This window comes from Aphidius gifuensis, linkage group LG2 (genome assembly GCF_014905175.1).
Source record: "Aphidius gifuensis isolate YNYX2018 linkage group LG2, ASM1490517v1, whole genome shotgun sequence".
NCBI lineage: Eukaryota > Metazoa > Arthropoda > Insecta > Hymenoptera > Braconidae > Aphidius > Aphidius gifuensis.
The window spans coordinates 2862629-2889696 of record NC_057789.1 but is presented as its reverse complement, the minus strand read 5'-3'; the positions used below and the strand labels follow the sequence as shown (position 1 = coordinate 2889696).

The window sequence follows — 27068 nt, the reverse complement described above, 5'->3', positions numbered from 1 at the left end:
ACAGCAATATGCTCGAACGATTCTTCATATAAAAGTGTGTATATACATATATTCAATTGCTTGTTGAATACCTCTAGCTATATGTATACGTGAGTACATGTGTTTGCGCTTCATTTCATGAAATCTCACTAAATTCTACCACGGTATAACACGACTATCATGCTCAAAATTTCCTGGTTAATCCATCCAGAAATAAATTATTCTGGTGAATAATTTATCTAATAAAAAAAAAAAATATCCTATGGAGCGAGTATTAGCAACAAGAACATTAGATATTTTTAAAATGAAAATTTATCATTATAAAAATAGGTGAAGCATAGTAACATGTAGACATAATGATATTATGAAAATTTAAAATTTGTCAAAAATTATGACAACAGTATATCAGCATGATAAATAAATAAATATTGCATTTGAAAAATTTATTTATTATTTTTAAATTAACTATTATCATATGCATCTTGGATAAATTCAAAATTTATTTATTTAAAAATTTATTAATTTGTCATTGTATTGTTATTACTCAATGTTATTATTATTTTTTATTTAATTTTTTTTTTAATATTTCATCTTTCAAGCTTTGTATTAAATGCTTGATTATTTTATTTATTTATTCAATTTATTATTATAAATTTATAATATAATTATTGTTAATTTAAAATTAATTATTTCAGCATAAAAAAGTATTTAATTTTTAGATAATTTAAATATTACTAGTAAAAATTGATTGGAATATAAAGAAAATGAATTCAAGTATATTGTACCGTTATCGTTATTGTAATGGATTAATAAAAATCTATGAAAATTTAATTAAGAATATATAATGGAAAAAATAATATTATAATATTAATGAATATTTTGATTATAATGATGCCCACCAGCGTTGTTAATAAAATAATAATAAAATATAATTATAAAATTCGAAAAAAGATGAAAAATAAATACAACTTTAATAAAGAAAAATAAAAAATAAAAATTGTGTATATATATTTTATTTTTGAGGTTTCCTGCGTATTGAAAATTTATGTGGCGTGTATTTTGCATCTTATGATGTCCAATTGTCAAAGTGGACAACAATGGTAACGGTTAAATTATTATTTTTTTTATTCCCTCAATGAAAAAGTGTTTGAGCTTAAAATCATAAGACACATTGGTATACCATGTTGAAAACAATAAACTTGTTTTAAAAAAAATTTATTAAATATATATTATGCAAAGAAAAAAATACTTTTAATTGATAAAAAAATTGTATATAAATAATAATGAATTAATTGGCTTTAAATCTTAATAAAAACATTTTGCATAATGTTTGTAATGCTGATCAAAAATTTCCTTGATCTTGACTTGCAATCCTCGTGAGTATCTTGGCCTTCGCCTTGATGCTCACGTTCAACTCCTTCATGGCTTCATCATCAACCTTATATACATAATGTCATTTTTATTAAACAATAAAAAATTTACATTGTTTATTTTTATTTCTTCATGATAATTTTCAGATATACAAAAACATTAGATTGTAAATTTGTAATTTATAGATAACTTGATTATTTCAACGTAATTTTTCTATCATTTATAATTTAATTTGAGTAATTTATTAGATTACTATTTCGGTCAGATGAGAAGAAAAAATATTGTACATGAAATGAAAAAATTCGTTAATATTAACTCATCAAGGCACAATTACAATTATAATTTATATTTAAATAATAATTCTTTTTTTATTTATCAATACTATTTATTAATTAATAGAGTAATTCCAACAACTAAGTCGGATGCTACGTTAATGGTCCTTAGCCGAAGAAGACTAGAGCTCACTAATCAACCACTAGATGCCAGAAAATCACAGTGACTAAAAATAACAGGCAATTTATAATTGATTAATATAATAAACATTAAAATGCAAATCTATTTGACATTAGATAATTTATTAATTTTAAATTTAACTTAACAATTAAATTTATTTATTTTTAACAATTGACAAGTATATAATGATTAGAATTAAGTGTTCTCTAGCGTTGTTTTACAGAAGCTCATACCAAAATGATGACCTCTAACGGCTGCTTTGTGAGTTTTAGTCTTCAGTGGTTCACACTACGTAAAACATAGGATCCGCCATAATTATTCTCAAAAAAAAAAAAAATGCTTACTTGAATTGTAGTACATATTAAATTAATTGTTAATTATTGTATTTTTTATTAGACAATAAATACTTAGTGATTGTTTAAATTTAAATCTGTTGCTTAATTTTAGTTAGATAATTGAGTATTGGCAAGTTTGGACACATTGTCATGACAATGGACTTATGTTAGCCCAACTTGATTTATCAGTTCATCCAGAAGTGTTACTTTAAGTCACCAAGTCATCACCTGGTTCATTTTAGTCAAAAAATTAAAACAAATCAAGTGTTGTAATTGTATTGACAATGAGACAATTCATTGTTGATTATCAGTCTCATCAAGACATGTAATTTTTGTACCAAGTGTTAAAATGAAGTGTTGGATATTTGATGAATTCAGTGATAGTGAACATGTTGCTTTATAAAAGTATTTGACAATTAGAAATTTAAGATTAGATATTTGTTAGAGTAATTTATTATTTGTGTCAAGTGAACATTTGATAGATTCAGTGTGAATTGCCATTTTAACTTGACAATAAATGACATCAAATACTTGCAGCAACCTGGACATCTTATCATCTTCAAAGCTGTTGTTGTTGTTGGCTACAAAAGGTAAGATTTGTTTATAATAATTTAGTAAAAAAAATAAATACAATCAATTTCAACGTAAAATATATTTAATACAATTCTGTTTATTTTATTATTTTTTCTATTACAATAAGATGCTTTATTTTATTTTTTTTTCTATATCAAGTAATATTACAATTTATTTCTTTATTAATTTTAAAAACAGATAAATTATCATATTTTTTTTATTTCCATAAAACTCCAATAAACATGGCATTTTTATATTCTAAAATTCCAATTTCTTTTCTTTTTTTTTTCTAATATTTTAATAATTATTTAACAAATCATTTACTTATTAATTAATGATAAAAATAACTTGCAATCATTTAATCATTAAATAATTTACAATTTAAATTAATATAAATTTTATTTTATGGTCAACAATTATTAATTATATAATAATAATTAGCCACAAAGAGAGCGTTCTCATTTACAAAAAATCAATCAATCAACCTAGACATCTTCAATTTTTTTTTCATTCAATTTACCCTTTTTTAAAAAAAAAAGAAACCACCTCAACTGTTTATCTACACTGCTAATTTTTCAAACCACAATTTCACCTAGATCCTAATAAAAATTAAAAAATTGAAAAACAACGAAATACATAATAGCTATTCAACAACATTTATCAAATCACATATATTTTCTTAATTTTTTTCCATGTAATAATTCATATATCAACACTCAATCAACATACTATAAAGCTTTTCCTACAATTTTGTCTATACATCAATAACATTTTTAAATATTAATATCTAATATATATAATACGTGCAAGATGACATGATTTTTAATCAACAAATTGTCTTTTTAAATTTTCGAAATATCTCATTTACCAAAAAAAAAAAAAAATAGTAATAATAATAATTTTACACTGATCGTTTCAAACGAGCATGCTATCATTAAATCTGTTTAAAAACTTGGTAAAACAATTTGATAATTTTCACCAAATAATTATTGAAGTGGACTAGTTATCATCATCATCATCATCATCATCAAAATATATTTTTATTCTCACACAAAAATATACATTTACATGGAATTTAAATTGATGAAAATTAAATGTTAATCAATATTTTATGATGATCATCATGACATAATAATATTCACAATAATAAATAGAAAAAAAACAATAATATTTATTTAATAATAATATATATAATATATATCTCAGACTGTTACTCCATGCTGAGCAAGTAGCTGTTTTCTCTGATGAAGACTAGGTGATTCATCATTACGATCATCATTAACATTATTTTCATCAAATGTTTTTGTATTTTTAAATGTATTTAATGCTTTTAAACATGTATTTGTTGATATTTCAAATGATTTCGAATTTCTTAATGATGCATTTGCTAGTTTTTTAATTGTTTCTGATATTGGACATTTTATAAAATCAACTTTTTCACGATCTTTTAATTTTAATTGATTATTCATTGAGCTATCATCATCTTTTATATTTTTATTATTACTTATATTATCTGTTACAATTATTTTTACATCATCATCATCATCATTATGTTCATGATTAATTTGTTTTGGAGATTCTTGATTTATTTGAATGTGAATTTTATTGTTACCATTTATTTTTGTATTGTTATCATTATCATTTTGATTTAATATAACTTTTGGTAATGGTGGTGCTTCAACATATCCACTTTCATCACTATCAGCTTCTTCTTCATCAAGTGAACCAAGTGTTACAAATGAATCAACACTTTCAAGCATCTCATCAACTTGATTCATTATTGTTAAATATTTTTTTTCATCTTTAACATCTAAATGTCTTCCGGTTATATTCTCCAATCTTGATGGACTTTCTCCATGTGGTCGGTAGTCAACAATCTGTTAACAACATAATGAACAAGTGTTATGAAAGTATATTTATTTTTAAAAAAAAGTAAAAACATAAATATCATATAAAAATAGATGTAACTTTTCATAATATATTTTATTATATATGAAAGTGTTTTTTTAAATTTACTTTAATATTTTTTTTTGACATTTAATAAATAATAGTTGATTGATCATTAAAATAATAAATGAAAATAAATATAATTACCTCATCAAATACTTCTGTGTCTTCGAAATCAAATACATTTGATGATTCCATTTCTTCTTCAGGTATTTCTTCTACTTCTTCTTCTTCTTCTGCCTCTTCTTCTTCTTCTTCATTCTCGTTTTCTTCTTCAAGAAGATTATCATTTTTCGATAATAAATATCTATTTCTATCAATAGTTCGTGAACATGGAAATCTTGTATTTTCATTGAAATTTAAAAAATTTGGTGAACCATCAGAATTTCTTCGTGGTACTTTATCAACTTTTGTTCGTAATAATACATCATCAGAAAATAATACTCTTCTATTTGAGGTTTTTGTTTCAATGTCAACAATTGTATGATTATTATCATCAATACCTGGTGCTCTTTCTTCACTGTTTGATGTACTTGCTGTTTCACATCCACTTGATATACTACCATTTTCATCTGAATATTCGCTTGAGGCACCAGCACGATTTAATGCATCAACAAGACGAGCCAATCTCCAGCCATCCTGGTCTTGCCAACTACGTGCTACATTTTCAAGTGACCTACAAAAGGGAATTTATCATTTATTAATACATCCATTTATTATTAATATATAATTTCATTTTTAAATTCAAATATTTCAACAGTGTTTTAATTTTTTTTTTATTTCATTTACTCATTTTGTATCTATAAAAAAAAAAATAAGAAAGGAAAAAAATGAAAGTAAAAAAAAAGCTATATTAAATATTCATTTACCTCAATTCTTCGAGTAATCTTTTTTGTTCAATTTCTTCAGCAACTGAATCTTCCTCAATTGCTGAAAGTTTTGGTGCACTTTTTGATCTTTCTAATGGTGGTTTATAATTTTGTCCACCAGTACTCAATAATATTTTTCTTCTTGGCAACGATGGATTTTCATACACTGCATTTGCAAGAGATAATCTGTAATGACATTTATAAAATTATTTAACATTGGCAATTGAGTATATATTTATTGATTAAATCGTGATTTTATAATGGAAAAAAAAAATATGTGCAATTTCAATAGCTGTGTAAGTTGAATGACAATTTACTCGACCCCAATATTCCAAGAAAAACCCGGTAACCCAAAAATTCATTATTCAATAATTCAAAGAAGAAAAATATATATCTTGTAAATTTTTTTATATATTTTTTTTTGTTTATTTAAAATTACACGAAACGTGAAAAGTTTATTTGATGAATTTAAATTGGAGTAAAAGGAAACAAAAAAATTGAAAAATATAAAATTTATTATACCTGGCATTTTGTCTGGATACTTTGTCTCTTCGAAATTCAAGTAAAGCTTGATGAAGTCTTGTATTTAATGTTGATGCAAGTCTTCTTGCTGTTGATTCTTTTGAACATAATGCAGCATGACATCTTAATTCTGGTCTAAGTCTGCGTCCTTCATGTCTGTATACCCAAACAAATAAACGTGGATGTGATACTGGTGCTGTGCAATATGTCACACGATGTGCCCAGTATTCAGTTAAACCATGATCCTTGGTTGTTGCTGTCAATCCTCCATTTGTTACAGTCAGTCTCATTGTCACATCCGGTCTATTGCTACTCACATAATTACGCCACAAGGTCGACACTGGCTTTTCAACACAGCCCTCACCTTGTCGATAAACAAAAAAATTAAAACAAATTAATAAATTATCATATTTTAACTATTTTTTTTTTAAATAAATATTGACATGTTCATGTTTTTTTTTTTTTGTTTTCTTTTTTAAATTAATGATTTTTATTTTTAAATTTATCTATTTTTTTCTATGACAAGTAAATATCATGGTCAATATATACAGTGAAAACAAATATTCTCGTGAATAATTTATCAAATAAAAAAAACATATTCTAATGCGGCTATTAGCAGCAACAAGAACATTAGATATTTTTAAAATGAAAATTTATCATTATAAAAATAATTGAAGCATAGTAACATGTAGACATAATGATATTATGAAAATTTAAAATTTGTCAAAAATTATGACAACAGTATATCAGCATGATAAATAAATAAATATTGCATCTGAAAAATTTATTTATTATTTTTAAATTAACTATTATCATATGCATCTTGGATAAATTCAAAATTTATTTATTTAAAAATTTATTAATTTGTCATTGTATTGTAATTACTCAATGTTATTATTATTTTTTATTTAATTTTTTTTTTAATATTTCATCTTTCAAGCTTTGTATTAAATGTTTGATTATTTTATTTATTTATTCAATTTATTATTATAAATCTATGATGAATTTTGAATTTATTTTTTTTTTTTCTTGTAGGTATTTTTATTGTAAAATTTTTGCAATTGGATTTTTTTTTGTGATATAGAAAGAAAAAGTAAAATTTTAGTAAATTATATTTCATTATTTTTGCTATATAATTTGACAAAAATGCAAAAAAAAACTAAATTATTTCTTAATATCCGGTGTATTGATTTTATAAGCATAATATTTTAATTTTTCAATTATGAAATTTTATTTTATTATTATTAAAAATAGTATATACAATTTGTAAAAAAAAAAAATTATTTAAAACGATTGTTTTATATTTCGAAAGTTTATTTTATCACGTCTTTAAAATACAGAGTGTTGTTTTTTTATTTTCTACGAAATTCACAAAGAATAATATAAAAAAAAAAAAAATAATAAGGAAAATATATATAATTTTTTATTTAACCTTCTTATAGGGAAAACAACTATTGGACCAAGTTTTTAGTGGTCATCTATAAATAAATTTAAGATAAACAATTTCTGGTTTATATGGTTTTCGTAGGTTCGATAAAAAAAATAATTAAAAAAAAAGAAATATATATTAAAATTCAACAAGTTATCAACCAAATAAATTATATATACAACAATTCAAAAATGCATATAAAAATAAACTCTTCTCCATTTGAATTTACTAAAAAATGTCAAGAAAAAATACAAATAAAAAATTCTCGATGCAATATAAATGCAAAAAATAATAAAAAATTCCACTCAACAAGATGAGTAAAACGTAGTATTTAATAATGCACATAAGTTAGTCGCTGATTAACCGGTCGCAGAAACTATATACAAAAAGTAAAAAATAAAAGAAAAAAATGTACTTGAAAAAACAAATAAATAACAAACTATAATTGATATAAAAAAAAAAATAAAAAAATCAATTGAGTAATGCTTAAATGACGATTGTCATTTAAAAAATATCGACAAAACTTTTCAACAAATTTATTTAATTTTAAACTTTCATTAATAACAGAGTAAATTTTTTTTTTTTTTAAATATATCATTGTTTATTAAACTCCCAGAGTTTTCTCTGTCAAAAAAATATAAAAAATTACTAAACAATTCCATCGTCTGTGACCTTGCAATTTCAAACAACTTTCCAGTATCGCTCTGTTTATTTTACCGATCATTCACAAAGTGAAATGAATAATTTAAATTTATTTAACACTAATTTGTTATAAAATAATCTATCAAAAATTAAATACACAAAAAAAATTAATGAATTATTTACAACATCATTGATCAAGTCGTCAAGTAATAATTGATAATAAAAAAAAATTATTATTTCGAAATCATCACTGACTTTATCAATGAATAAAAAAATAAAAAATAAACGACAAATTTTAAAAATCAAACTAATAATTTAATAATTTTCCATAAAACTTTTACCAAATTGTCTCTAATTATTTCCGGAGTATTAAAAAATCAAACGGTTCTTTAAATGATGATGTATCAAAACTGTTTCCTCAAGATAAAAAAATAAAAATGAATTGCACAAATCACGCAACTTGCTGAAGCGCTATTTTTTTATATTTTTATTATAAAATCAAGGAATTTTCATGTGCACATTAAAACTCTGCAACAAATAATTTAAAGACGGTACTTTTAGTAGAAAAAAAAAAAAAAAAACAATTGTGCAATTTCATAACACCCATCTCATTATTATAAATAATTTACTTATTTTTTTTTTTATTTTTCGTATAATGCAAAATATGTATGAGTGATTTATGACCTAGAACAAATCTAGCTTAATTCAATAATTAACAATAATGCTATTTAAAAAATTTAAATATCTCTATGAATTTTTTTTAATACAACTAAATTCTATCGTAAATATATCATGTTAATTTTTTATATATTTTTAATTGCTATCGATAAATTAATAAGTGATAGTTGAGTGATCAAATCGTGAAAAAAAAAAAAAGGAAAAAATATATCATGTGAAGCTCAAGTAGCACAACTCGGAAGTCCATCAAGTCTAATATTTCTCTCCTCGATATTCAACAGACCGGATAGGAGAAAGGTTGTACAAATAAAATTAGAAAAAAAAAAATTTATCGAATAAATTGTTTCGATTGGTTGATTGAGAAATTTTAACTCAAAAAAAAAAAAAATAGAAATTAAAAAATTCATGTAATTTTGAAAGATATTTAAAAAATATATTTTATTTTTGATGACAGGTGGTAATTATGTCAATATGCTACACGTGATTATTTTTTTTTAAATTGTTTTCATAATCAAGCATACTGTCGGGTAAAATATTTTGAATAATTTATTATTTTTATTTGTTTACTTAAAGTTTTTAAACTATTTATAAAATTTATTATAATTTTTTTTATTTCAATCTAATATTTGGTTAATAATTTAAATGTTTGCCTTGAGATGTAAATTTTTTGCAGTGAATTATCATGTTTATCATCATCAACACCACCATGAAAATTTGACCTTTCCAAATATATATTTCTAGTATAACTGGTGAAATTCCAGTTTTATTTTTTTTTTTATTTTTTAAATACTCGTGTGTCCTTGTGAATTTCGATATTTTAATATGACACTACTGGTTATTCAAAAATTCATCAAGTGACAAAAAATAATAAATAAAAATAAAAATGATAAATTGCATTTTAAAAAAATTATGAATATTTTAAATTTTTTATGCTAATTATTATCTATTTTCATTATTTTTTTTTTGTCTTTCATAAAGTCAATATTAATTTTTTTAATTATCACTAATGTTTTAGAAATTAAAATTGAGCAATTACTTAGAAATTTAAAAAAAATGTATTTTAAATATTTACTTTGATTAAAAATAAATCAAAGAATAATTAAAATTATTTTTTAAAAAATATAGTGTCACACGTGTGCCAATAAAATGAATCTTGACATTTATTAAATTTAAAAATAATGACAAAATAAAAATAACAATTCTGATGACTGATAATGAGCCACTTCAATTATCTGATTAAAAAAAAAAAAAAGTTATTTTAATCAACAAAGGTTAATTCTCAGTATATTATTTTTAGAATAAAAATATATCCTGCTGCCTTGACCAAGTGATAAGATAACTTTAAAACAATGAATTAAAAAAAAAAATATACTGTCAAGTAAATTGATCCATGCACTAGGAAGTAAAAAATTGATAACAAAAAAAAAGACATTGATAAGTAAAAAAAAAAATAATAGAATGTAATTTATCATGACAGCCCAATAAGACAACACAAGTAATTTATTAGTGTCACAATTTTGTTGACTAATCATAATTAAATAGATGAATATAAAAAAATTATTATGATCCGTGAGATTTTATTATAAATCGTCATCATCATCATCATCTTCGACTTGTTAAAATTATTAACATAATACAAATATTAATTGACTTTTTATTTATAAATTATCTAATGCTGGCACAAAATAAATTTTTCTTTTTGTATCGACAATAGATTTTTATAAAAATACGTTTGACCTTAGGTGTTTTTTATTTTTAATCTATCATCATCATCGTCATCATCACTATCAATCAATCAATCAATAAATTCATACAAAAAGAAAATAATTTATAATTTTTTTTTTTTGTACTTATTTTTGTCTCTGGATGATGAAAAATTGAACAGTTTAAATTGTCAATCAATTCAAGGCATTAGACTATTGACTATTTTTTTTTTTTTTTTTTTATTATTATCTATTTCTATTGGAAAATAAATAAATATATATTGGAAATTTATATACTTTTTTTTTATTTAAAAAAACGAAAATAACTTTCGCAGTATTTTTTTTCTACAAATATCGAAAGTTGTGGTTTTTTTTTACTATTTTGGAATAATAAAAAATAAATAGATTGAAAATTGGTCTATGATATTTATTTGTTTTATTTTCTTAAAGAAAATATAATACCTAAAATTGTTTTGAAATTTATTCTATAAAATAACGAGCGAATGAAAATTTAATAAATTTAGAAAATAAAATTTTATCAGTAATAATTAATGAAGTGTACTTTTTTTTTTAAGAAGAAAAATATTTGGGTCATTTGTATCATGTGCAAATGTCAGCTTTTAATCTACAAATTAAAAATAGAAGAAAAAAAAAATACCTGAATTTTCTATGAAATTTTTTGCTAATAAATAATCGATAATCTAGTTAAAATAACTTGGTCATTGGTTAAATATAAATAGCAAAAAATAAAATTTAAAAAAAAGATGGTTTAATCCAACGGAATTAATTAAGCTTGATAAGTCAAAGACTGTGAATGTTAGTGAATACCGTATTACCGTAATAATAAAATTTATGATTAAGGCCAAAGTGTTGAATTGAATGTCGTTTGGCACAAGTAAAGGTAGTTCATGGTATGTGCCAGAGAAAGTAGGAAGACCCTCATCATGATGAGCCTGATGCTCGGTCATTGTACCACAATAATATCATTGTCACCAATATATTTCTTATCAGTAAATATTAATCATCATTATATTTAAATTAAAAATAATAAAACAAACCCACAACAACAAACACAAGTGCAATGATTATTCAAGTTATTTTTTACAGTAATTATAAATATAATAATAAAAATATGAAGAAAGAAATTGGCCTTGTTTTTATAAATGCAAAGGGCGAGGTCTAGGTCAATACATAAACTCTAGAATATTCCAGCAAATTAATGAAACTTGTACTGATAGATTTACAATTGATAAAAAGTCTTTGGAATATTTTCAAACCACTTGAATGAGTATTGATTAATTGAATCATTATCACATTGATAAATCAAACTTGTTATTTAGCTTTTTTTATTTTTTAAATAATAAACTAAACGTAAAAAATATAATTAATTATACTTGGATTAAATAATAATGATGATAAAATTAATATAAATAAAATTTATGAGGATAAGTACAATGTGTGGGTTGAATATTGAGTATTTAATATTGACTGCGCAGTTCCGGTGCAAATTATCACGTGATTTGACTATTAAATAATGATTATTGTTTAGTTAATGTGATGATAGTATTTTACTTGGGTATAAACAATTGCCGTTTGCATGGGTCGACTATTTTAGATCAACTACCTACATGTCATTGTTGGTCTTGTTGATCAATCAGGCTCATAATTGAGTATACTACTTGTTTATCTTGTACTACTATTTTTTAATAATAACATTACTATCCCACATTAAAAATATCTACAAGTTAAAAATTAATAATTATATTATTAATAAATTTATATAATAATAAATTGAATAAATAAATAAAATAATCAAACATTTAATACATAGCTTGAAAGATGAAATATTAAAAAAAAATTAAATAAAAAATAATAATAACATTGAGTAATTACAATACAATGACAAATTAATAAATTTTTAAATAAATAAATTTTGAATTTATCCAAGATGCATATGATAATAGTTAATTTAAAAATAATAAATAAATTTTTCAAATGCAATATTTATTTATTTATCATGCTGATATACTGTTGTCATAATTTTTGACAAATTTTAAATTTTCATAATATCATTATGTCTACATGTTACTATGCTTCAATTATTTTTATAATGATAAATTTTCATTTTAAAAATATCTAATGTTCTTGTTGCTATAACACCCGATTCAAGATATTTTTTTTACCAGAATATTTTATTTCTGGATGATTTGACTGAATTGAAATTTATCAATAAAAATTTATCAACGTTATTTATTGTTTCTCACGAAATACTTTCAACTCAAATTTTCAAACTTTCCCAAATGATATTTTTTCCTCAAAACTGTATGTATAAAATCAAAGACAAAATAAAATATCCAAAATAAAAAACGTAATAAATAAATTTACAAATTCCGGTTAGATACCTAAACAAATATCAACCAAGCATAACAAGCTTGCTCATATTTCTCCATAAAATCTTCCACAATTTACTCTTGTCTTTTTGAACTTGAAAAAAAAATATAATCACAATAATAATAACAACAAAACTGTCTTGTTATTTATTAACCACATCCCTTTAACATGATATTTTAATTTTATTTATAAACATATATATTTGTGTTATGTATACATAAAAGAAAAAAAAAATAAATAAATCTAAATATGAGTATAATGTTTATTGCTAACCTTTGGCCCATCCAGTCAGTACATTTCCAAGATAAGCAACCTTGTAGGATGGATCATATTCGGTAATCGAGGCATTGCCCCTATGTCGTCTCCACAAACGACCAAGTCCTCTTTTCAATGATCTAAGTGTTCTTTGACCCAACTCTTTACTAACTGAAGCATGATGATTTGATTCTTGTCTTGAATTATCATCAATTGAATCAGCAACTACATCACCCATTGTCTTCATTTTAGCTTTCACTTACTTCAGTCTTTTTTTTTATCTCAATTTTCAAATTGTATTTTAATTTTCCACTAATTATTCTATTTTTTTTTTTTTGCCTATATCTATTTGATTGACTCACAATTCAACTGGTTATCAAATTCAATCCAAGATGACTTGCTGAATTAATCTTCAGTCATCCTAGTAAATTTTTTTTCCATTGCCACTTGCTACATGGCAATTCATTTACACAATTTTTGTTTAATTATATTTTTACAATAATATCAAACAATTAATTGTCAAAGCTTTATAATTAATTTGACAAATTTTTTTCGATTTCCAATTGATGAATTACAATTATTAAAATTTATTTAGACTGTCTGAGTTTTTCTCCAACAAATTAATATCTGCAACAAAAAATAATATAATTATTAGATATTTAATATAATAATTTATGAAAATATATATTTATTAAAAATTTAACGTAAATAATAAGGTTTATCATCTGTTTGTGTAAGGGAGAGAGAGAGAAAGGGAGAGGATGTGCTTGATGATATTCCCAACCAAACGGAAGTCTTGTGGTATCCGGCAAAGTAGATATCATTTTTTATTTTTTATATAAAATTTTTATTCAATTTTAATAATAATACAAACAAGTAGAAAATTATAATATTTATAATAATATAACATGTAAACAAGTATTTAATATTTCTCTGATGATGAGTCCATCTTTTGTAATTATTCTTCGCATCATGATTACATGTTTCTTTTTTATTTTGCCTAATGTCAACTTTGAGGGGTCACATTCTTACGTGCTATGAATTTTTTGAGATAAACATAATATAAAACAAGTCAGTATGAAAAAAAAAAATATATACATACGAGGTTAAGAAAATTTTTTAAAATAAAAACTAACAGCTTGGTGGTTTTCCATTGAGATAGAAAAAAGTCACGATTTGCACATAAAAGAAAAAAAAAAAAAATTGATAAAGTTAGTGACCTAGAACTATTCTTACAAGTGGATTATTTTTTTTTTTCTTTTTTATGTATATATTTTTTTTTCTTCATTGAACTTGAGGCATGTAGAATGATGATCCATGAAATAAAAAATAAAATAATATCACCATCATCAGTCAAATCAAAAAAATAAATAAAACTTTTTTTATTTTTGTTAAACAAACTATACTTAAATTATTATTCAAAGTCTTGGAAATATTTTTATGCTATTGTACACAAAGCTTTAGACATTTTTTGGATCAATATGTGGCTTGGACTTTACCACCACGCAATATTAAAATCGATATTTTAATGCATAATGCACATGCAAGTCTTGCTTGAATTACCATTTTTCCATACAAAGCAAATGAAAAAAAAAAATATCATAAAAATATATTTGAATAATTCAAATTCTCATGGTGATTCTCGACAATGTATTTTTTTTTCTATCAAATCATTTATTGGCTTTTTTTGTGTCAACTTAACCTTGACACAAATTAAAACTATCATCACAAAATTTAATGTTTAAATCATGTTAAAAATTGATGATTTTTTATTTGTTTAATAAATTGAGGTCAAATAATACTGAAGTTTGTTGATTAGCTAGTTACTTGATGATTGAAAGTTTGATTTAATTTTAGAGCTAATTTGATTGCTTGTTATTATTGAGCTGTAAAAAAGTCTTCAAGTTCTTTGTCATTAAATTTAAAAAGCCTTGATAATGAATTAAATAAATTGACACTAAAATACATTTTTATATTCTCATTAAATTTAATTTTTTATATTTCATTAATATAAATAATTGATTAGATTTAAATTAAATTGCAATTGTTATGTAAAATTTTAACTTTGCATGCAATTTCAACTTTGACTTAATATTATTATCAACCCTTTGGCGTGTTGTTTAAATCGTGTATCTTGACTTGCATAAAACGCGACAAGAATAATGTTCATTTTGAAGATGAATAAATACCAAAAAATATATTTAATCTAACTTCAAAAATTAATTTATATTTTCATTAGTAAATACAGAAAATAGTGTCAATGAATAATTAAAAAATTGATTGCAATTTTGTTGACCCATTTAAAAATCAAAAAAAGAATTTATTTAAGAAAATTTACATAATGCAGATTTTTGAATGCACTTAATTGTCAATTTATTTTTAGAAAATAAATTTTTATAATAGTATTTTGATCGGTAGATAAATAAAAAATGAAAAAAATTAATTACAAAATAAAAATGTTTGAGGTTGAAGAAGGTCGTATAATGGTTCACGTGTTTTGTGATGCAACTACATGATTTTATCCAACATCTAGTTGATTACCAAGATGATGTTTTTTATTTTAATTTTTTCTAAAATTTTTTTTATAACATGATTATTTTACGACAGGTTGAATTCCAGCCCCCACATATTTATCATTTAAAAAAAATTATTTATATTATTAGAAAAAAATTAAGAAAAAAAAAAATTAAAAAAAAAACAGTAAATTAATATAAATTCAGCATGCAATGATTATTTCAAATGTAAATTAATTTTTTTTATAATTTTTTTTTACACAACACAGAAAAAGTACAAGTGAAAATAAATATTATTTTTTTTTTTTGTTTAATTGTTAATGTTTTAATGAAGCAAGCAATAATAATTATGAAAAATTTAAATTAAGATCAATTGCTTTTGTAAAAGTATAAATTTTGTTGTCTCATCAAATTTTCAATGTCATAATGATAATATTAATAATAATAATAATTATTAATCGATCAAATAAGTGGTAGATATAAAAGTTGAATTATTTCCGTCATGTTGATCATCGTGGTTGTGGTTTTGAAGTAGCAAATTGTCAAGATGATGTGTGCACACAATGTTCAACAATTTCTCAACAATACTTTTGTTGAAATTAAAAATAAAAAAGGTCTTAATAACAAGGACAAACACTTGACAGGTTCAAGGCTGTTTGAATAATTATTTTTTTTCAACTCTGATATTTGTATATTATTTTTTTAACAAAGAAATAAACTTGATATTTCAAATTTTTTATACGTTAGATGATGGTACACATGTATTGTTTAATTATATAAATTAAAATAATAATTAAAATTATTTTTGAATTAAAATATGGCTTTTAATTAAAAAAAACAAAAAGAGGAAATTATCCTAGTGAATAGGACAGTTTGATGGTCATATGAGATAAAAAATAAATTTTTTAAATAAATTTAACACATATTTTTGACGAAAAAAAATTACTGTTAATATTATAAATTTTAATTTGAATTGAATTAATGAAAGTTCAATGTGTAAAATTCAATTGTATAAATAAAAATTTCACACGATTGTATAAATATTATTTAGCAAGTTATATATATTTACAAATTAATTTAAATAAATAATTCAAGTATAAATTAAATTAAATTAAAATATAAATATTTTTTTATTTGTTTCTCAGAAAATTCAAATGTTATGTTAAAATTTAATCTCTAAATAATAAATGAAACAATAGATAAATAAATTTAAAGAAAAAATAATTTAGTATAGATAAGCCACGTGGATGTAATACTGCAAAATACATTAAACTAAAAAAAAAAAAAGAAATATATAAAAATAAGAATAATTATTATGTATATTTTTTTTGTTACGAGTCATTTAAAATTCAGCTGATAATTAAAGTTGATGGCTGAGTATATCAGTTTGTTATTGCATTACAAATTGTTTACTAAAATTAAAAATAAAAAAAAATAATATAAAGGTGATAATAATATAATTGACATTGTTCATGTTATTTCAACTGTTGCAAATTGATTTTTTTTTAAATTTTTAAATTCACAGTATTTTTTTCTTTATATTTTAATTATTCAAACTATTTATGATTATTAAAATTTTAAAACATTAATTTATTAAAGACATCCAGACTTTGCTCACTGTATAAAAAAAAAAAAAAAATATAGTATAGACAAATAGAATTTACAAGACGACAGTTGTTGAGTGAATTTTTTTTTATTTTTTTTTTCGTCACGCGATATAATATACCACTTGCAATTATGAATAAATAAATAAAAAAATTCATAATGCGTATAATTTTTTTCCTCTGAACATTAAGAAAATTATCAAAAAAAAAAAAAAAAAAATCATAAATTATGGTGTATAAGTATTTTGTATAAACAAAAAAAAAAATGAAATATATTTTTTTTTATTGAAAAAAATTAATCACGCACAAAAATTATACTGATTAATCTATAAAATTGATTAAATTATTTTGAAAGTATATAAATGAATTCTCACAGTAAAATGAAATTTTTTTTTTTTATTGCAGTAATTATTTAAAAAATAAAAAATAAATAAACCATAGGTATTTATTTTCATATGTTTGTGCTATATATTTTTGAAATAATTTCAAGAATTTAAATTGAACGGTATAGTCTTCATTGCAAATCAAAATAATATTGATTGGGTGTATATTTATTCACAGTTTGTATGAAGAATATTGAGTGGCATATGAAACACATGATAAAAAAAAAAGTAAGTCATCAGACAAAAATACATAAACAACTGTTTTATTTATTGCATATATATGTACGCACATAGATAAAAATTTTTTGATAGATACGCATGTGTAATATAACTGTTTAAAAGATTCAAAAGTGCTACACACCAGATGCTCCCGTTACCCAATCATTTATTGCCAACTCGTTCATACTATTTTATATATATTATCAACGATATCTATTAAATACGATCACCAATCAGTTCAATTAGAGGCATATATGTAACATACTCCACTAATCCACTCTTCTACATCACTCGACCTCAAACTATCAACACTTTATTTATATTTTTTAAAATTTTTAACGACATTTATTTACTTGATTTTTTATTTCAAATTATTTACAACAAAAAATTCTTTTTTTTTTTTACATTGGGTCTATTGGAATGCCAAAATGCCAAAATATTTGTGTGAGAAATTAATATACGAAAATGCAAGAAAAAGACTGTTTTTTTTTGTTTTAATTATTGATTTGTTTTGTTAGTAATTTTTGAGTTTTATTATCAAATTTTTATCACAAAAATAAGTTGGTATTTTGACTGATTAAATGCAAAAAAAATCAAACGAAAAAGTATCTTAATAAATGTAGGATTTAATTTTGAATTTATAATTTTTTAATTTTTTTGCCATCGGTTTACTGTGATATACGTGCCATTACGCACTGCTTCCTATAAATTTCACAGACCGTAATAGCAAAAAACAAAACCAAATTAATAATTTCATAAGTAAAAAAAACCAACTTATTTTTTAAGATAAATTTCAATAAATTTCTATGAAAAATAACAATACAAATAATACAAACAAAGCAAAAAAAAGTCTAAAAAAAGTAAATTAACAATTCAATTTAAATTACGAAATAAATTTAGAAAAAAAAGTAAAAATACAAGAAAACAAACCGGTAAAGGAAGTCAAGCATATCTTTGTTTATTTTATATATAAACATTTTTTTTTATTTTCATATCTTAAACAAGAGAATCCCTCTTTTGAATATATTGCTAAACAATATTCCCACGATTGTATGCAAAATACAAATACATAATCAAAAACTAAATATATTTTTTTTCTAATTGTTCAAGTATGTGACAATGTACAGTATCTTTCAAATCTTTACATTTATTTATTCTTTCTATCCCTTTTTTTTTTTTTTTGCAAGTTATACCTATTTCCGGAATCAATACATAATTGGTATTACCAATTGCATGTAATTTAAATAAACCGACACTTTTTCAGTTACTTCCGTTTGATGGTATAATTGTTCAATGATTTTTTTTATTATTATTTTATCGAGAACATTGAGATGACGTTGATAATAATAATAAAAATAATAAAAGAGAAAGTACCGTTGCAAGTGTAATATTTATTAAAACAAATTTGATTTATTCAATATTTTTTTTTTCTTTTTTCGATACAGAATTTTTTGAGCTGCGCAAGGTGGTCTTTTTCATTTCGTTTAATTTTTTTCGACATTATCTTTTTCGACATTTAACAGGTACATTTTTTCCTTTACCTTTATTATTTGATTTTTTTTTTTCTGTTATTTTTTTTTACAATACTAAAGTATTGAAAAAAATGAAATGAAAAAAAATGTATAAATATTATTCACCCAGTGCCAATATATTTATCAGTATGCTGGTATGATTAAATGATACATGTATATATACAGTTGCTCCATATGAAAGCAATTGGCGAAAGTTTCACCGAGAGTCAATGTCCTTATGTGTGTTAACTGTGTGGATTTTCATATGGTTGGCTTGATGGTTGCACCAAGTTTTTTTACGCCAGTTAACATCGTCTTCGAGGCGTATACTTACACCACTTATTGAGATTATTTTTTTTTATTTCCTTATTGTTGTTTTTTAACATTTAAATAATTAGAAAAATTCCGAAAAATTATTTCTATTAATTAATCAATAATTAATTAACATATTAATTTCTATTTTAAAAATTTTTTTTTTCGTTTTTTCTTCAAGACAAATATATTGTTTTTTTTTAATTTCATTTTTTTTTTTTACTTCAATTAAGCATCTTGAGGATGTCTTTCCCACGTAAGCATGTCTTGTGAGTATCTACCATCTTGGTCATTTGGATTTTAATTGGTCCTAGTTCTTGACGATGCTATTTATTTTTTTTATTCTATTATTTCATTTTGTTTTATTTTTTTTTTTTTACACAATTTTTGTCTTGTTTTCATTTATATTATCTCTATTTTTTTTTCCTTTGTATTAATATTATTATTATTATTATTGTTGTTATCTTTTTTCCTTAATTTTCATTATGATTGTGATGATTGTTATTTTACTTTTTTTTCTCATACATGTATACGCAATCTCGGTCAAAAAGAACACCCGCGACGACTAATTATTATTATTTATTATTATGATTATTATTATTATTGTTATTATTATTCCAAGAAGGTGATTCGCCAATTATTAAATTCACTCTGTAACATCAAGTGCCACGAAAAAATGTGGATAAATAATTCTACAACATTATGATTTAAAAAAAAAAAAATCAATATTATTTTCCATTATTCTCTTGTTTTTCTTTTTCTATTTTAATTTTCTTACAATGACTATATAGTCATATTATTTCATTTTACAGAATGAATATGAATTCATTGGAAAAAAAAATTCAAACGAGTAACATAATATGAAAATAATAATAAATTATTATTTAAAATTGTATGATGACTAAATATCTTGAAGCGGGTGTTAGCAACAAGAACATTAGATATTTTTAAAATGAAAATTTATCATTATAAAAATAATTGAAGCATAGTAACATGTAGACATAATGATATTATGAAAATTTAAAATTTGTCAAAAATTATGACAACAGTATATCAGCATGATAAATAAATAAATATTGCATTTGAAAAATTTATTTATTATTTTTAAATTAACTATTATCATATGCATCTTGGATAAATTCAAAATTTATTTATTTAAAAATTTATTAATTTGTCATTGTATTGTAATTACTCAATGTTATTATTATTTTTTATTTAATTTTTTTTTTAATATTTCATCTTTCAAGCTTTGTATTAAATGTTTGATTATTTTATTTATTATATAAATTTATTAATGATATAATTATTGTAAATTTTTGATAAAACTTTAATTTATTTATTTTTTACTTGTGGATATTTTTGAGAATAGTTTTGTCGTGAATATTTCAGTTGAGAATATTATGTGATCAGGTTATATATAGTCATGTAATCATTTAAAACTCATTCATATAAATGATGATGATGATTTGATCAATTAATTCAGCTCAATTATTTCAATACTCAATGTTGTTGTGTCATGTCAATTGTGCAATTAAATTATAATCTCTGATGTGTATATAAGCAGATGAGAGAGTCTCAAGAATTTGCCAATCATATCCACATTATAATAATCAGCATGGTATGTTAAATTAGTACATTTCAAACTGCCACATATCTATATACATAATAAATACAATATATGTGTATACTTAATGTTGTTGTGTGATGCACCCTGTGGGAATAAATTTAGCATGTTCGTGTGACAGAAATCCTAATGATCATATCCTGTCAGGTGTGGCTGTGTGCAAGTTGAAATATCAAAAAATAAATGAAAACAGTGGCAATAATAAAACAACATATGGGATAATCACAAGATGTGCACACATTTTCCTGTCAGGTGTATTTAAAAAAAATAAAATAAAATCGTTTATGCAAAAGACACAAAAGAAAAAAATAAAATTAAAAAATACTTGGTATATTTTCTTGTCGTAGGATTAAACCTTCGTACACATTCGTAAATTTATCTGCCAATTTTTATCTTTCAAGCTTTTATTTTTAAATAAAAATATTTAAAATAATTTATAAATGTTATTATATTCAAATTAAAAAATAATATTTAAATTTAATTAATTTATAATTTAAATATAAATTGGTTAATACGTTTTGATGTATGATTTAAATTTATTTAAAATTTATTTTCCGGAAATAATATTATATACACGATATATCAAGCGATCTGGAAAAAAAAATTTTTCCATTTTAATACGGTTTGTAAGCACAAATCACGGGTTTAAATATATAAATTCAATGTCAGTTGATAATTTGATATTCTAGCGGTCAAAATATTTTTTATAAATAAAATAAAATTATATATTTTTATCTATCAAGTATCAATTAATTTTTATCAATTTGTATTATTGAATCATATTATATTTTCTTTGTTTTTCATCGATAAATATAATTATGATTAATTAATTTAAATACCGATGATAAAAAAAAAAATAAAAAAAAGAAATGAATAATTATTTATTTATAATAATTAAAACCGATTAAAAATTCAATTGTTATTCGAAATTTTTATGATCAACAAAGTTATAAAGATAAATCGTTATCATTTTTATATATTTTTTTTTTTGTTATCTTTTAGTAAATTATTATCATTAGTAAAAACAATTTAAAAATTTTTTTTTGTTTTATAAACAATTGATTATTTAATTTTTTTATAATGAAAAATTCATAGACATATTGTTGTTTAATTATTTTCTTATTTATAATTGTTAACAAAGTAAAAAGTTTTTTTATTTTTTTTTCAAGTTTTTCTCTTTTTTTTTTTTGTATATAAATGATCCATGTCTCACGATTTATATGGTTTAAACAATCTCTTCTTTTGCCGCAAATAGAAGCTGTTATAAAAAAATAAATAAATATATAATATAATAATAATGATAAAAGAAAGAATGGCATTCCAGTGGCATTTCCCGTGTCGCACAATGTTTTCCGTCGTCTCACGACACTTTCACAGCAACTTGGCCGATATACTTTTATTTATATTATAATATATATATACCCTGTAAAATTCTGCACTATATACATATATTTATAAAAAATTCAATGCAATTTTATGTCTATTTTTTAAATAATAAAAATTTATATCCGTTACGCGATCTGTTTTTTTTTTTCGTACAAATTTATACACTGTAATAATTTTCAAGAAATTCTTTTATTTTTTTTTGTTATTTAAAAATAAAAAATAAAACAATTCAGTGTACCAGAATTTGCAAAATTTTTTAATATCTATTTCTTTATATTTTTTCATATTCTACAAGTACTTTTTGTAACGGTTGACGTATTTTTTCATTCAAATAATTTGGTTAAATGTATATAATTTTTTTTTTTTTTTAAATAAGAAAATATCATGATCGTTTTATGTAGTTTTTTTTTTTTTTCGATAATTTTTTTTGTATTTAATGAATATTATTGTATAAGTATATTAACAGGATGAAAAATTTAAAAAATTTATTTATATTATTGTCACATTCTTTGGACAAAACAAAAAAGGAAAATTAGAAACGACAGATTAGTTTGAGTTAAATTACGTGATTATTATTGAATTTACAACAAGTGAAAGTGTCAGTTATTATTATTTTTATAATTTTAATTTGAGTATTTATTTTTTTATATATTTTAAAAAAATTTATTATTGTTTTTAACGATGCATCATTTGACATTTTATGTTTTTTAAAAATAAATTTATTAATGAAATGAGAAAGTATTTTTTCGTTTTTATTTTTTCTTGTTTCATTTGTAATTATATGACATCGAGTGAAAACACTAGTATTACAATATTCATCAGTGTATTAAAATTGAAATTTAAAAATATATTATAGCAAAATAATAACATAGATATTTACAGTGTTAATGTTGCACATGAGCGAATAATTTTCTTAGTCATCAGTTGAATCATACACGTTTCAATACAATAACTAACTTGATATATTCTCATTAAAAAAAAATAATAATAATCATAAAATAATTAAGCATTGAATTATAAAAATAAATAATATGTCTGTAAATTTTATCAACAGAAAATAAGTAAATTTACAAATACGATTAAATTAAAATTCATAAAAAAAAAGCTCGTATAAATTATAAATATTTAAAAAAAAAAATACTCCACATGTGCAATTAACATTTGTAAAAAAAAAAAGTTTACTAGAATTAAATTAATATCAAATTTAATATGGAAAAACAAAAAATAATATATAAAACTAGTAGCTCTAAAATATAAAAAAAAATTAAAACTCCATCAATGAAAATAAGAGAGAAAAAAAAATTTTTAATCTTGTGCTTTAATTTAAATTTAAAAATGATACTTGTATTAATTTTAAAGAAATAGTTAAATGTGATTTATAAAAAGAAAAGGACATTGAAATAATAATTAGCATATTTATTGTCTAATAAAAAAATAAGGATGTAGAAAATAAGATATGAAAATATATATAGATTATTTACGATTATAATTTTATATACAGTGTAACAGAAGGCTGATGCACACATGACCTTGCTAATATTAACTACCGACAAAGGTAAAAAAATATATTAATAATACATAGTACATTGACACTGTATATCAAAAATGAAATATAAAAATATACAGTCAATCTTTAAACACCTAATTTCTAGCTCGACTCAAAAAAAGACATTATTTCTTTTAAATTTCAAAAAATATATTTGTCAATAAAATATGACAGAAAATAAATGTCAAAAAAGCCAATAATTTGGCAATTAAAATTTTTATCTTATTAATTAACTCAATTGAAAAAAATATTATTAAAAATTAATTATAATTGATCAACTCACCCTATGAATATATTCACTTGAAAAAAATTAAAATGTCAAAGATCCAAAATGATATTTCACTTTTTTTTTTAAAATAAATTTTAACATTTATTTAATCACTAATTAATTTAATTATATATATCCATTAATTAATTTTTTAAAAGTGAGTAAATGTCAATATGTCAATTTTCGAAAATTAAATACATAAAGATTTTTTCGAATTAAAATATTTCGATTGAACCGGCACCAATCGCGGCTGTTCGCCAACTGACGGTGGGTTGTAATGTTGGGTGTGGGTATAAGCTCCTATACAATCTACAGCTGTATACACATATAGCTGTAGAGGTATATATGTATATCGCATATAACGGCGGCAACAAACCACTCGAATCGCGTGCGATGCTACGTGACCAAGATAGAGATAGAAATATACATATACACAAAGTCATGTCATCTATAAATTTTTTAAAAGAAAAAAAAATTAATCGACACCTGTGATAGTCAATGCAAAAATAAAAGTTTTTTTATTTTTTTATTTTTTAAATATTAATTTTAAATTGTTTATATTTTATTTAGAAATTTATATTTTTATTTTTGAGTAATTATATGTGGATTAATCTAATTTTAAAATTATATTTTTCATTTCCCTTTTTAACACAATGAGAAAAAATAATTATACATATTTGAAAATAATATTTGAATAATGGGAATATTATTCTTGTGAATATAATAATTTTATTTGTATTGTTTGTAATTTTATCAAGAGGGTTGTTATAAATATGGATTATATTATTCTCATTCTCATGATGATTTCGTAATTTCGAATTGAAAAGTTTTTTTAATACAGAAATAATTTTCATTTGATTATTATTTATGAAAATTTTAATGGTTTTTTTAGAATGATAAATTTAAATTTGTTTGGAATAATCTGTATTTGTCAGGTTTTAATTAAAATAGAAATTTTTTTTTTTACAAAAATAGTAAGACAAACGTGATTGAATTATTTTTTTATTTATAGTAGCAGGTTTTACTGGAAATGTCTGACAAGCATTGACTGTTACTACTGACTTAATAATTTCACCAAAATATTATATTTAAATAATTAAATTAATGAAAAATTATTGTAAATAATTTAACAATAAAAACAAGTCAATTTTTTAATTTTCATGTTAATTAATAATGATTACATAATGATTAATAAAAATAGAAAAAAATAATCAAGTTAAATTAGTCAATATAAAAAGTGAAATATATATGGCAATAATTGGAGGTAAAACATTTACAGAATTTCAAACACACATGTTCCAAGAATTTTTTGAATTTCATATAGCGACGAGGTATTTAATCATTCTTACTTTCTACAATAGTGTCGCAAATTCAAATGTATATCATGTATGCACAAATGTTTTTTTTTTCAATTCAAAAGTTTGTTAATAATATTAAATTTTTAAATTCAAAGTGTTATTGATATATTTTCTGAATTACATTTCTTCAAAATATAATAAATTTTAAATTTACGTAATAATTTATTTTTTATTTGACCTATGTATATTGTATGTAAAAAAAAAACTAATGCGTGTGTAGATTGATGAACATTGAGACAAGTAAAAATGATCTATTATTCTCCTGATTTAAAAAAATGAAAATTTAAATTAAACTGTTGCTCTGGTTTCTCTCAAGTTTTGATTCTTCCTTGCACGCAATGATTTTGCAAAAAAAAAAAAAAAATAATATCATCATGTACTCTCATGTATATATGAATTATAATCACACCTCTCTGTATTTAATGATTTATGATAAAAAATGACGATGAAAAATTTAAATATATCAACGATAAATTATCACATTTTTTTCTATTGATTTCATGTAAAAAATTTTACACAATAATCAATATTGAAGGTATAGAAAAAAATTATTTTCATGAAATAAAAATTGTGTGTTATTTTGAGTCAATATGCAATGATAAATTTAAAAAAAAATAAATAAAACTCATGAATAAAAATTTTCCAGTCACGAAACATTTTGCGAGAAAGTATTTTTTTTTTTTTTTTATTTATTTATTTTTCTATGGACGCGGTAATATTATTGATAGACCCTGGGAGGTCCGGGGATCGATTTGCGACATCATCATCATCATCGTCAAATTGCACATCATTCAATTGGCCAAGGAACTCATCGGAAAATTGTTTCCTCATAATTATATTACGCCTCTTTAAACAATACCCACATTCAGTAATTTTTTTTTTAATATTAAATTGTCGCTGTAATAAAATTATTTATTTATTTTATTTATTTTTTAATATCTGTAATTCGTGTTTAACATAGTAGCAAGCTTTCCATTCATTTTTATACTGTCAATTTGCCATATCTCAAATAATTAGTAGAAAATTATTTTTTTCAAAATTAAAATAAAAAAAAAAACTAATTTTATTGATTTTAATTTATTTTCTCTACGTGTTTTTGGCACTTACGCTTTTTTAACTCTAAAGCTAGGATGAATAATACAACATTCATGTGAAGAGTGTCATCAAAAAAAAAATTGACGATAAAAAAATGTTTGT

General features: G+C 21.8%; 1 protein-coding gene across 1 annotated transcript; it reads right to left on the bottom strand.

Annotated features, from left to right (window-relative positions):
* Positions 1 to 2775: 2775 nt before the first annotated feature.
* On the bottom strand, positions 2776 to 24789 carry LOC122848317 (probable serine/threonine-protein kinase DDB_G0278845). The gene is made up of 6 exons (XM_044146305.1): positions 24529 to 24789; positions 13166 to 13774; positions 6050 to 6413; positions 5528 to 5713; positions 4806 to 5334; positions 2776 to 4588 (listed from the first exon to the last, which is right to left on the bottom strand). Exons 2-6 carry the CDS (start codon positions 13392 to 13394, stop codon positions 3914 to 3916), a joined length of 1983 nt encoding a protein of 660 aa, XP_044002240.1. The 5' UTR covers positions 13395 to 13774; positions 24529 to 24789; the 3' UTR covers positions 2776 to 3913.
* Positions 24790 to 27068: the final 2279 nt, after the last annotated feature.

What these genes read in the sequence shown, in the direction of transcription:
- LOC122848317 (XM_044146305.1), bottom strand. Translation starts at nt 13,394, where the DNA reads ATGAAGACAATGGGTGATGTAGTTGCTGATTCAATTGATGATAATTCA. An exon ending in GTATCCAGACAAAATGCCAG is followed by an intron (nt 5,714 to 6,049) that starts GTATAATAAATT and finishes ATGTCATTACAG; the next exon opens with ATTATCTCTTGCAAATGCAG. An exon ending in ACACAGAAGTATTTGATGAG is followed by an intron (nt 4,589 to 4,805) that starts GTAATTATATTT and finishes TGTTGTTAACAG; the next exon opens with ATTGTTGACTACCGACCACA.